The 14,173-nt window shown below is 42.1% G+C and overlaps 1 protein-coding gene across 2 annotated transcripts in view; it reads right to left on the bottom strand.

Annotated features, from left to right (window-relative positions):
- Nucleotides 1-9,242, bottom strand: part of LOC147604169 (putative polyamine transporter At1g31830) — a 99,601-nt gene extending 90,359 nt beyond the window's left edge. For both annotated transcript variants that reach the window (XM_086795455.1, XM_086795456.1), the window contains exons 1-2: nt 8,728-9,242; nt 7,282-7,660 (exon numbers count right to left, since the gene is read on the bottom strand). In XM_086795455.1, the coding sequence (XP_086651581.1) occupies nt 7,282-7,660; nt 8,728-9,102 (754 nt within the window). In that variant the 5' untranslated portion in view covers nt 9,103-9,242. The remainder of the gene's footprint in view (nt 1-7,281; nt 7,661-8,727) is intronic.
- Nucleotides 9,243-14,173: the final 4,931 nt, after the last annotated feature.

Here is a 14,173-nt window from a genome sequence, read left to right as displayed (position 1 = left end):
GGCTTCACATGCTTGTTTATGTGCTTTCCGGACAGCCTTGGAGGCCTTTTGTTTGGCAGCAGGAGCTACTATCAATTGGCATAAGTCAGTTGGTTTTTGGATCAGTGATTCTCCTCTTGCAAATTGGGGTACAGATGTTGGTTATACTTGGATTGAGAGAGGATGCTCTGCTAGATACCTTGGTTGTCAAGTGGGTGTTGACATCTGCCTTGCACAACAGTTTGCTCCAGTGCTCTTAAGCATTAAAAGTAAACTTCATCACTGGAGTAGGAGGAAGCTCGACTTGGCCTCTAGAGCTTTGGTGGTTAACCAAGTTTTGCTAGCCACGACTTGGTTTATCGCTTCGTGCTAGATTTTTCATAAGGGCTGCATTGGACAGCTTCGTCGCCTTATTCGGAACTTTCTTTGGTCAGGGCTTGATGGAAATGCACACACTAGGGCTAGAGTTGCTTTGGAAACCATTATCAGGCCTAAGCAGGAAGGGGGATTGAATATCATTGACCCTGAGGTGCAATGTAAGGCTTTGCTGTGTAAGTTGGTTGTTAGGGGCTTTCTTCCGGGCTCTGAGCCATGGAAGGACTTTCTCATGCAGCAGATCATGAAGTGTGTCCTTGTTCGCGGAGGTGACTGGACTCTCAGCTCACGCTTTATTTTTTCGGATGCAGTTCACCACTCCCCTTCATCCCCCTTGGTTAGGTCCCTCCTACAGGCCTGGGACTGCGTGAGGAGTTTTTTGGTACACATCCCCCCACGTTCAGCGGAGGAAGTTAACGGGCAGCCCATTCTATGGAATGATTTGATCTTAGATGTGCATGGTAGGCCTCTTAGGGCAGTTATGCATATTCTTTGGGCTAGTTGGGAGACGCTTTGCCCCACAGTGTTGGCTTGGAAGAGGTTTCAGAGCCTCACCGAGGTACAGAGATTGGATCTCACGCAGCATTTGAGAGGCTCTAGTCGGAGGATTGCACAGATTGACGCAGCCATTCCCAACCACTGGATTACTGGATCTTTCTTGGAAGACCGTCATCATTCTTGGTTTGGGGTTTTTTCTGGGACACGTGTTCCTCTTCAGGTTATGGGTCTCCCCTTGCCTAGGGAGGATGATGTACCGGTTTTTTTTTCTGTACAAGATGGATGGCAATTGGAGAGATGTGACGTGCAGGACCTTATTGAGGGCCCCCAGATTCGTCCAGTCAGAGTTGTTGGCAGGTTAGGGAAGCACGTCTTTGTTGAGCCCCCACCCCCCCCCCCCAGGGATGATCACAGAGTGTTAGCCTTTGGTTGTATGGTGGCTGCCCTATCAGACATTTGCATTGGTGAGTGGGTGTGGAAGGATGCTTGTAACCCCTTGAAAAGCATGCCTTTTTTCAGTTATACAGTGCGGAATGCCAGACATCTTATCTTGGGACACATTCAAAGTGTCCCTACTCTTAGACCCCATTGGGAATCTTATGGCATTTCGACTGACATTTAGAGGGTTTTTTGGCGGAGATTGTGGCATTCTTATAGGAAGCCACAGATTTCCTCCTTTATCTGGGTTTCTCTTCATGGTGGTCTGGCCACCAATCAGTGGAGGTCGGTTACTGGTGCTTGCCCAACATGCCCTAGATGTGCAGGAGTTTCGTAGTCAGTTTACCATTGTTTATGGGAATGCAGGGAAGCACAGAGGATTTGGTTTGCGATTGCACACCTCCTTGGTAGGATTGCACACCTCCTTGGTAGGATTAAGAGGGATGCTATCATTTCTTTTGGTTCTATCATTTGGTTGACACAGTCTGGGCCACAGCTGAGATTCGAGGGGACTGACAGGAGCTTGGCCATTATGGTTAGGCAAGGAGTTGCTCAGCAGTGTTGTCTTCAGGATTTGCCACTTTCACACTTTGTCCCTCTGGCACAAAGGTTAGACAGTTCTTGGGACATTATTGCTAGCATCTCAGCCTGGAATATCTGGAAGGCTAGATGCACCGAGGCTATTGAGGGTACTCCCGTTCTTGTTTCTCAGTGTCTTTGCAGGATTTGGAGTGATATTATTCACACCATCATGGCTACCTGGGCCAGAATCCAGGGATCTTCGAGGGCTGCAGAGAGGAAGCGCGGCCAGTTTATGAGAGAGTGGGACATTGGTATCTTTTTCACGTCCTCTCATTCGGGACCCTATTGGCAGCACACAGGGCTCCTGATTGGTTGAGATCTCCACCTTTCTTGGTGTGAAATCTCCATTTTGTTAAAAAAAAAATCATACTTAATAGAAGTCTCCTTTGTGAAAAAAAAAAAGAAGAAGAAGAAGAAGAAGAAGCATGAGCCTCTCTTTTGAGCATCAAGTTGAAGAAGAACCTCTTCATCGCGTTTTCATCTTCGTTGAAGCATGGAGATCGTCTTCTTCATCATCATCTACTTGATCGTGAACCAAATCATGGAGTTTTTCATCGCTGCCAAAAGCTCATTCAGAGTACCCCATCAACTGCACCACCATGTCATCATCTATCCGTATGACTGTACGAATCCATACAGGCGTACGGAACTGTACGGATTGAAAATTTAGAAACCTTAAAACTACATAAAAACCCTAAAAATTGCTTTTTGGAGGTTTTTATTGCCCAAAAACCATTAAAACAGGTTTTACATCAGTTTTTCTTGCCAGAAAGAGCTTTTCTATGGTTTTCTTCATCGGCATGGCTGTGGGAGTTGTGGAGATTACTCGTGGAATGAGCGAGTGATTCTTGGACTTGGATTTGGACTTGGACTTGGACTTGGATATGAACTTGGACTTGGACTTGGACTTGGACTTGCACTTGGACTTGGATTTGGACTTGGACTTCGACTTGGAAATGAACTCGGACTTGGATTTGGATTCATTGGATTTGGTATTAGCCCGGTGAGAGATACTTGTGGGTCATCCCCATGGTGTTCTCGGCATCAGAGATATTGTGCCTCGACATTGACATCGACATCGACCTGGATATCCTACATCGGCATATCTGTTTGTTTTGTATTCATTGATTGTATTGATCCTAGCCAGCATGCCCGTGGATTGTTCCTGAATAAATTCCTGAAAGGGGGCGGGGCCCGTTCCCCGCCACTGAGTGTGGTGTATTGTGCAAGATCCCTATTCCCTTCTCTCTCCCCCCTCTCTCTCTATATCTTTATCTCTTGGACACGTGGTTGAGTCTGTCACTGCACGCCCCGCTGGGCTTACGGTGGTATCAGAGCAAGATTTCTCTTGAAGAAACTTTCTTGGGGTAACAAAGCCATGTCGAGAGCAGAGGGAGACCAAGGGCCTAATGAAGGGAAAAACTACGAGGCCAATACAGGACTTCAGGATGGAAACCACAGTCTTCAGAAGAGTATTATGACTTTCAGCAGTTTAGGCGATTTTTCAAAGATGAAGAAGTCTTTGCTTGGAGAACCAAGAGGAAACAGGACCAAAGAAGGGCTCGAATGTTTGAAGATTTCATGAAGGATCAAGCCATCGAAGCCGAAGGAGTTCAAGTTACTAAAGCTTATCTTTGTGCCAAAGGAGTTTTTGGAGGTTTTTATCGCCCGAAAACCATTAAAACAGGGTTTATAATGGTTTTTCTTGCCAGAATGAGCTTTTCCATGGTTTTCTTCATCGACAAGGCTGTAGGAGTTGTGGAGATTACTCATGGGATGAGCGAGTGATTCTTTGATTTGGATTTGGACTTGGACTTGGATATGAACTTGGACTTGGACTTGGACTTGGATTTGGATTTGGATTTGGACTTGGACTTAAACTTGGATTTGGATTTGGATTCATTGGATTTGGTATTAGCCTGATGAGAGATACTTGTGGGTCATCCCCATGGTGTACTCGGCATCAAAGATCGTGTCGACATCAACATCAACTTGGATATCCTACATCGACATATCTATTTGTTTTGTATTCAATGACTGTATTGATCCTGGCTAGCGTGCCCGTGGATTGTTTCCTACTCAGTGTCGTGTATTGTGCAAGATCCCTATTCCCTTGTCTCTCTCCCCTCTCTTTCTATATCTTTATCTCTTGGACACATGGTTGAGTCTGTCACTGCACGCCCTACTGGGCTTCCAGTTGCTTATCCAAAGTTTTTTTCAAAAGCTTGCATGTTTTGAGACAAAAACAATGTATATCTAGAGTGATGAAAGAGGATGGCAATTGGACACAGGACATACACCAGCTAGAGCATGAATGTGTTATGCATTTTTAGGATGTTTTTGCAACACCGCCCCAGATGAGTCCTTATATTCGTAGGGCTCAGCAAGAGCATCTGTCTCATTTTTCTAACATTGTAGATATGGATGAAGCGGTTGATTTGGTGTCCATGTATTCAGTTATGGAAGTAAAGGCACTTGGTAAATGGAAAACTCTAGGATGGGATGGATTGACTATGGAGTTCTTTTTGCAGTTTTGGCCTATGCTTGAAGAGTCACTTTTGCTTATGATCAATGAGGCTTGGAATTTGGACATCATGCCTTTTGCTTGGCAAGAGGGACTAATAAGACTGGTGCCAAAAAAGGATTTGTGTCAAAAATTTTCCGATTGGCGCCCTATTACCTTGACGCCAGTGATTTATAAATTGATCACTAAGATGATCACTATTCGCCTCAAAAAGCTCTTGAATTGGGGTATCCATCCAGCGCAATATGGTTTTGTGCCTCATAGACAAATAACAGAAAACATTGCTAATGTCTATGTTGGCATAGAGTATGCAAAATATACCAAGCAAGATGTGATCTTATTGCAGGTTGATATTGCTAAGGCTTTTGATACAGTCCAATGGGATTACATTGTAGAAGTCATGCCGAAGTTGGGCTTCGGTCCAACAATGTTGAAACATAATTTATTGGTTGTATCGAGATAGCAATGCCGTATGCATTTTGGGAAAAGGCTTATCCTCTCGATGGGTTTTGGGTAGATGTGTTCGACAAGGCTGCCCTCTCAGTGCCTTGCTCTATGCTATTGCTGTTCATCCCTTCTTGACATATATGGATAAGCTCATTGAGGTTGACAGATTACATGGGCTCCGTCTCCCTGATGGTTGGCATTTGGTTGCTCAGGCATATGGTGATGACTCTTTCTTCTTTCCTCAGAATATGCAATCGGATCTACAATGTCTAATGAACGCCTTGCATATGTTTGGAATGGCAGCAGGTCTTATTATCAATTTTAAAAAATCAAAACTATTGCTTCACAGTATGACCATCTAATGCAAAGTTGGTGTTGTCCCATGCTATGATTGCTGATGTTTGAAGGATAAATTCAAGGGCTCACAAACATGCTTGACAATGGTCTAAGCTTCCCCTGCAGTATGACCATCTAAGCAAAGTTGGTGCTGTCTCATGCTTTTGATTGCTAGGTCAGGTGAGACTGTGCTCTCATTTGCATTTGTTGTCAAATCCAGTCTCTTGGACACACCAAATCGCCACTTTTTCTTTTCTTTTTTCTAAAAAGGAATCTTCTATTAAGTATAACATAATCAAGAGTCAACCAAGGAATAAGGATGACTCCTCCAAAAATACTCAGTTGCTACTCACCATGCTAGTCAAGGAATAAGGATGACTCCTCTAAAAATACTCAGTTTCTACTCACCATGCTACTCAAGGAATAAGGATGACTCCTCTAAAAATACTCAGTTGCTACTCACCATGCTAGTCAATACAGTTAGTTTCTGCAAAGGTTAGTTCAACCAAACAAGCTTGAATACACAAGATGCTGGCTAATCATCTTGCTTGATGGTTGGCATTTGGTTGCTCAGGCATATGGTGATGACTCTTTCTTCTTTCCTCAGAATATGCAATCGGATCTACAATGTCTAATGAACGCCTTGCATATGTTTGGAATGGCAGCAGGTCTTTTTATCAATTTTAAAAAATCAAAACTATTGCTCCACAGTATGACCATCTAATGCAAAGTTGGTGTTGTCCCATGCTATGATTGCTGATGTTTGAAGGATAAATTCAAGGCCTCACAAACATGCTTGACAATGGTCTAAGCTTCCCCTGCAGTATGACCATCTAAGCAACGTTGGTGCTGTCTCATGCTTTTGATTGCTGCTAGGTCAGGTGAGACTGTGCTCTCATTTGCATTTGTTGTCAAATCCAGTCTCTTGGACACACCAAATTGCCACTTTTTCTTTTCTTTTTTCTAAAAAGGAATCTTCTATTAAGTATAACATAATCAAGAGTCAACCAAGGAATAAGGATGACTCCTCCAAAAATACTCAGTTGCTACTCACCATGCTAGTCAAGGAATAAGGACGACTCCTCTAAAAATACTCAGTTTCTACTCACCATGCTACTCAAGGAATAAGGATGACTCCTCTAAAAATACTCAGTTGCTACTCACCATGCTAGTCAATACAGTTAGTTTCTGCAAAGGTTAGTTCAACCAAACAAGCTTGAATACACAAGATGCTGGCTACTCATCTTGCTTTACCCATTTTTTTTTTTGTCATTTGCCTTAACATAGGAGCATATCATGACTGTAGATTGAAGCCAGTTGAATTTCAGCAGAAGCTGCTCCTTTACATGGCATGGCTCCTCCTACCCTTGTACATAATGAGACCATCATCTGTTGGGGTCATAGATTCGGTAAAGTTTGGAGTCCACCTTTGAGACGCATTTCTTGATTGTAGGTCTAGATTTGTTTTCTGGATGTCATGGGTTAGCCAGGAGATGGAGGTCTGAGGTGATGTGATACGGACAGTCAGGCAGGGTCTGATACTTGAGGTGATGTGACAGGCAGGCATGCGCAGCTCTGACATGTCAGCATCATTTGGAACAATTTCCAAGGCAGATCATGTGGGGAAATCGGCTTTGGTACAGCTGATATTCCTTTTCACAAACCTTCTTGAATGAATGGTCATAATCTCTCCTCAGTCAACCGGTAACCATGACATAGGGGAATGGCTGTGGGTTCCATTCCCCCAGCTGGAAAATGGTCACCACTGGCAGGACTCCCCATTTTCCAGGGGAGAATGGTCTCTCCATGATCATTCTTCTCTCATCTTGTCTTGTACTTGAACGAGAGCCACAAGTGTACAAGTTATAACAAGGGCAACTTATCTGTGTTATGCTTGGGTTGATGTCATGTAATTCACTGCTTTGGTGCTATATAAGTAGACAATAATCCAGTAAACTCAAGCATGCATAAGATATCAAGACAAATTTAGCTTCATATATTTTAAGAGCATTGCCTAGATTTTGGTAGAGCTTTAAGGGATTCTTTCTGAATTCATTGCTCTTAACATTCAAGAAACAAATAAAACCATATTTCACACGTACCGATGATTGTGATGCCGGACACATTCAATATGGTGACCATTGTGATCACTAAGAACTTAAGAGCTATACTCCATGCATGAGAGATGCTATGATTGTCCTCATACAAAAGGGATGATAAGTACTCCACAAAGAGCACAGCATACAGAGCATTGTCCAAAATACTGCAAGTGAATGCAAAACAGCTGTTGAGGAAAGACCAGAAGGGCCCAAAAGCCCTGTAAATCCAGAGGACATGCCCGCCGGTTAAAGGGATCATACAAGATAGCTCTGCTGTCATGAATGCTAAAGGAGCTGACCATAGGACTTGGAATAATACAAGCCCAACCTGCATCAGTACAGGACCAACTGCTCCAACTGTGCCTTCAAATCCAAATGGACCCTGCACATATGAGTTAATATATAAGAGAAGAAGGGCATTATCTTTTATTGTTATCTCAATTCAGAATCATGTGAGCTAGCTTTAAATAGTGGATCGGTCCTGCAGTTTTCAATCAACATGTGTTTTGACCAGATAAGATAACATCTTTCGTACATACTACAGTAAGAGGAAACATGCCTTTAAGTGCACGTCAACTTCACTTGCACGAGGAAGAATGAAAGATGCACATGCATATGAGTAGAAATGAAGTGTAGCCAATTGTACTTCGTTCGGATTAAATAAAAGAAACCATTTATGTCAGACATGTAACCAAAAATCAACACCAATGATAACATGAAGCAAACCCATCAGCATGTTAGAAGAACCAACCCAAAGCATTAAAGCATGCCCATCATAAACGTTTCCAGAGAACATCACTGATTGCAAAAGAACATCCAACCAAGTAAAGAAACATAAGAGAGCATTATACATGTTCTCATAATGAAGGGAAGTAGGAAAGAACATCCAAATGGGGATGAGATTAGAAAAACCTGATCAAAAGCAAGATACATTTTAATGATAGGTCATAGAGGGGTGCTAGCACAGAACCACGAAGATAATGACCAACTGAGAAGGGTAGTAGCAGAGAACACTCCACTGGAGCATGGTGCATGATGCATGTCAACAAATAACTTGTACTCATTTGGGAAGGGTGATAGGAGAGAGAACCCCAATTGGAAATAAAGCATGATGCATGTAAACACAATGATTCAGACCCATTTGGGGAAATAAAGCATCAAGTAAAGAACCATAGCATAGCAAAGAACATGATACATGTTAGCACGAATAATGCCCAGCTGGGAAGGGTGATAACGCCCCGATTGGGATGCATGTTAACTCTATTAATCATGCCCATTTGGGAAAGGTGGCAGCAAAGAACACCCCAAGTGGGCATCAATGGAAGAAACAGTTATGCCCAATTGGAGAGGGTGGCAGCCCAATTGGGGAAGTATAGCATGTGAAGGAGAGAAACACATGATAAAAAGAATGAATGCTTGAAGATTGGGAAGGAGGGTGGTAGAGCATACACCGGTGACTGCAAAGAAGGTGATGCCGATGAGTTGGTAGATTCGGAGCAGACGGAAGGAATGATGGGTTCCGAGGGCGGCGGGGATTCGCGGGGGCTTGGGTGGCACGATTGATGATGATGATGATGATGGTATTGGCGATGGTGGGAACCCCTCACACAGAGGTGTGTTTTCCTCTTCTTTCCCATGTGACCTGTCTCTAGAGAAGATGTTCTCAAAGGCAAACAGCACTGATTTCTTTCTGCTCAGCTTCTTGTGCAGACTAGAAGAAGAAGAAGAAGAAGAGGAAGAAGCAGAGGCCTCCGCTCCTCCTCCATTGCCAGCAGTAGAAGGACTGGAGGAAGTTGTAGTATTTCCGACCTTCTGTAAATCCATGTAATGCTTGTAAATTTTCAACGGCAATTATATTGCGCTGGGCAAAAGCAGCACTGAGTCATCGTCATCAGCTCGGCCACCCTCACTGCACTCCTGCGTCATGTGGCGTGGGGTGGTAGACCAAGAAGGGTGATTTGAAACGAGGCTTATTCCGCTAATGTGTTTCCGATTTACATTTAACCTACCGTCATAGCCCGCACACAAGGATATGATTTTCGACCCCCTAGGTTACTCTTCAAAACGACGGGTTTAATAAAAATAATGAGGAAATGGGGTGGGCCACCCTTCAAAATGATGGTCACTCAAAATAAGTGGCTGTATTCCAAAAACGACCATGATGCCCATCAAAAAGCAACCTTGCCTCCACACATGGGAGGTCGGTACATGCAATGCTTCAATTGACGCAATGATAATGTCATACTACATGTTGTGATCGTGCCTTCGTCGGCGTCAATGTGGAATCCCCACCAAATCCATTCCAATTGATGAATGCCATTTTTACAATTCACGAATTAGAAGAAGGCAATGGCCCTTTTTTTTGTTTTTTGGGGTGACATTGAGCAACCCTATGCGTGTTCTTGTCTATTTCAGGTAGAGTTTATTCTCCCCAAATAGACGGCTTCAATTTTCTAGGGCATGTGCGTAGTGTATCAACTTATCCTTCAATCAGTGAAAATTTGAGAATGGTCAGTTAAGAGCTTCTTTAAAAGGATTTGAGTTGGTTGAAAAGAAACACAACTATCATGTAGTTTTCTCAAAAAATAGAAAATTTGGCTTCATGAAAAATTAAGAAATGCGTATGTTTCTTAAAAATAAGTATCTTGACAATGCTCGCACTATTTTGAGAGAGACCTAACTTGAACAATAATGTGAACAAGCTTTACTATTTTGAGAGAGACTTAACTTGAACAATAATGTGAACAAGCTTTACTAAAACAAACCTAGTATAGCCTTAACCCCCTTCTAAATAGTACTTCCCCTCTTAATGGGTAATCCAACCTTTAGTTCTTTAAGGCCATTGTTAGAGAGAGAGAGAGAGAGAGAGAGAGAGAGAGATTACACTTAACAATGAGATCAAATACATTATGTAATGCATATGGCATATGAATCCATGTGATGATGTGTGTGACATCCATCATTGCATGTAGAATCTATTGTTCTAAACTTTACTTGTACCATCAGTTTGGTAGTCTCACCTTAAACAATGATGCTAAGGTCTCCCTCTACTTCTATTTTTGAAGTTCGGGCGTTACTTCTATAGCCACTAAGGGTGCCCACATTGGACTATTCCGGCCAGATCATCCCAGGGTGTCACACTGGATCATCTCGAACCTAGACCACCATCCTAGACCATTCCAAGGTGCCACATTCGATCACCCCAACTTTGGACCATCCTAGAGCATTCGGTGGACTATTCCGAAACAAAAGCGCACTACTAATCGATACATGTGAGAGGTGCACTCACCAGCAACATTGAAGGTATTGCACTGTTACTCCAATGGCACCTACCAGATATAGGAGATTCCACCGAAGGCCTCTCACTTCGATGGGCATCTACTAAAGATAGAAGATGCCACCAACTCCACCACACTTTGCAGGAATCATTGGCCCTCAACTAATCCTTAAGGACATCATTTTTCCTATCTAGTCTAGTTCTTTGAGTCTTATTCATTGAGTGCTATTATTTGAGTGTTATAGTCACTTATCATTGTCGTATGTGTGTCGTCCTACTCAATGTTACCATTGTTGGGTACAGTGAAGGGCATGTGACAACATCTTGGGAGTAATGCAAGTGTTTTGTATAGTATTATTTTCATTGTGCTATGCTTGTATTCTAAATCTCTCTTAGTTTATTCATGAGTGCATTGTGCCATGAGTATTGAAGACTCCAGACATACTATCTAGAAGAGAACCACTAGATATTAAGGATTGAGATGTTTTATTTTTGGCCCGAAGAGGATGTACAATGCTCAATATATAAGTGTTCTAAAGGAGGATATCTTATATATTGAGATATTTTACGAAGGTGTAAGTATTGGAAAAAGTTTTTCAAGATGGTTACACATATGATGCTCACTAAAACATTAGATCTTCTCACGGGGTTCACTATATGTAAACTCTCTATATCATGTGTGTTCAAGGCTTAATTTGTAAATTTTTCATGAATAAAACACACCCTTTTTCTATTCAATCTGTAAATACCCCCTTTAAATGATACCCTTCTGTATGTAAAAAATGTGTAAAAAAGGGATTTGAAAAATCCCTTCTGTTGAACCCACATGCTACGCTTACATATTTATGAGTACCCCCCCTCCCCCCCTCGCAGAGTAGATCTTCAAGATGTATAGCTTGTCTTTTCACTCGCCCCTCATGGCCATGGACTGTGGAATCCCATTCATCCAATCAAGTGTCCATTTACAGAGGTTGCACAAGATTTAATCAAGTCAACAAATGTAGAAACAGTTTTGAGATAGCTGATTTGGCACATTCAGGGATCATCATCACAATTTGGCAAGTGTAAGACAACTCCACTCCCATCACAATTCAGGGATCATCATCACAATTTGGCAATTGTAAGACAACTCCACTCCCATCACAATTTGGCAATTGTAAGACAACTCCACTCCCATGGCCATGATGCTCTGGAAAGGCCTCTCCAAGGCTTGGGGGGGTATTTCCTTCCTTGGGGAGGCCTTTCTGTACTCCATATTTTATATTGACTAGTTCTGCACCCGCACACTGCTACAGTATTGCCCCTACACATGCACAGCCTGCCCCTTCGTACACTTAGTGTAAGCTAAAAGCATGAATGGCCTTCTCATCGCCCAGTGCCCCTTAGGACTAAGTGTCACGGGGTCTTAAAGACCCCGGTCAAATGATATTGAGGGTTGATGATGCAAAAGTGAGCGCGAATCATGGCAGTCGTAAACTAGGGCCGATGAACTGCGTAGTGCCGAGAAATAGCCCGGTGGCTTGGGAAAACGCGCTGAAGGAATAATTTTCCATTGGTGAATATAGAAGGAATAAAAAGACATGCACAAACTTTTAGGTGGATATAGAAGGAATAATCAAACTTTTAGGTGGATATAGAAGGAATAATCAAACTTTGAAATATGCAAAATTTTACAAAATGAGAAGGGATTTTTAGCGAGAGGTAAACTGTGTTTTTCTTGTGTATGGTGTCCGAAAGTAAACTACGTGTCCAAGTAAAGTAAACTACGTGAAGACTACAAGTCAAAGTAAACTAGCGCAGGTCGTGGTAAACTAGGACAAAACCTGGGAATGAGTGCTCTGTGTAAAGTAAACTAGGTCGGGTGGGAAAGTAGGAAAAAACCTAGGAATGAGCGCTCTGTGTAAAGTAAACTAGAAAGTAAACTAGGAAGTAAACTAGGCCACCTAGTAAATTAGAAAAAACCTAGGAGTGAGCGCTCTGTGTAAAGTAAACTAGGAAGTAAACCAAGCACGACTGGTAACCTAGGAACTGAACTCGTCAACTCGGGTGGTAAACTAGAAAGTAAAATAGGCACGGATGGTAAACTAGGACGGGTTGTAAGTGGGCTTCATCCCTCTTCTCATCATTTTTCTCTTGTTTGATATCTCATGTAGACGGACGTATTGGCTTAAAGATGATTCAAGTGATTTTGTGCTCAAGGAGCAGGAGGACTTAGTTGATGATACAAGCTCCTATCTACGATGAAATGAGTGATGATGTCGATATTGAAGAGCTTCTCGAAGACACCCTCAAAAAAGGAAACATCAAGTAAACAAAGCATTGTTTCTTCAATGGATCCACATCTCTATGTCTCTCCTACCTTCTACTCTTTTGATAAGAAAAGTTACGAAGCATAAAGTCCCCACCAAACTTGAAAATTCTCTACACAGAGGAGTGGGAAAGCATAGTCCAAGATTGTCATGTACTCTCAGATGGAAAATATCACCAAGGGATAGATGACACTCTTCAAACTCTAAAGTCTACATGGTGTGTAGGCATCAAACGCCATGGAATTCCTATCTCTTATGTGAAGGATTATCTCAAAGCTTGTGATTATAAAAGAATACGTCTATGTTGAAACCCATGGCTTACTACTTCCAAAAAGAGAGCCAAAGAAGCTTCTTACACATCAAAAGAGTGTAGAAAAGAATGAAATTGATAGAGCTTTGGAGGAGATAATGATTGAGCATAAAGCTAGGCTAGTTAGGGTTTATTCAAGTAAGAGCTATGGCCAAGGCAAGACAATTGTTGATTACTCATGCCATCGAGGTGGAAAACCTCATAGGAGAGGAACAATCAAAAGAATGAGGATCTCAAAGAAATGTGGTTTCCATTCAAGGTAAGAGTGGAGTACTCTATTAAGACAAACACAACCTCCATCTTAGTATTCAAGACTCATGACAGACATGTCCCTGGCACATGTATTGATTTATATCATCCTCCTGTCCATCCAAGTGTCATTGAGTGTTGCATGGAAGATTTATTTGATGTTGGCATTTTGCAGCATGTGGAAAAAATTTCCACATCAAAAGAAAGATTGCTTAAGGAAAGAGATTCCCCACTTGACCAAATAATATACAAGTTATTTATGATTCAAAAGGAGGTCTCCATGCTATCTTACCAAATACGCAATGACGGTATGCTGAATGGTGATAGCTAAATTGTTTGTCTATCAAGCATGTCATTCTGTTTACATTTCAATTACATTGATCCTATTTATTTATTTAGGGAGTCTTTCCAAGGATGAGTGGAAGGCAATGTACATGGAGTCCTTAATTTTGACAACACAAGACATGTGCTTCAATCTTAAAACAAGTGGTTAATGAGACCATATTTGTTATTAACCTTTTACAAATGCCTTGTTTTTTAAACAGGGATTATATTGCCAACCAGAGGAGGATAAAGATAAACCATTCATTGTTATAATCCAAGACAAATGGATGCTAGAGATGGCAATTCTCTTTTCTAGGCAATGCATGGGCTATTGATAGCACTTTCAAAACAAATGTTTTTGGTCTTCCATTATATGCAGCTGTCTTGCCAAACCAACAAGGGGTTGGTACACCAATTTGGTTCATG

Source organism: Cibotium barometz, chromosome 62 (genome assembly GCF_041138505.1).
Source record: "Cibotium barometz isolate CiBa-2024 chromosome 62, ASM4113850v1, whole genome shotgun sequence".
Taxonomy (NCBI): Eukaryota; Viridiplantae; Streptophyta; class Polypodiopsida; order Cyatheales; family Cibotiaceae; genus Cibotium; species Cibotium barometz.
This window is presented reverse-complemented; position numbering and strand designations above follow the sequence as displayed.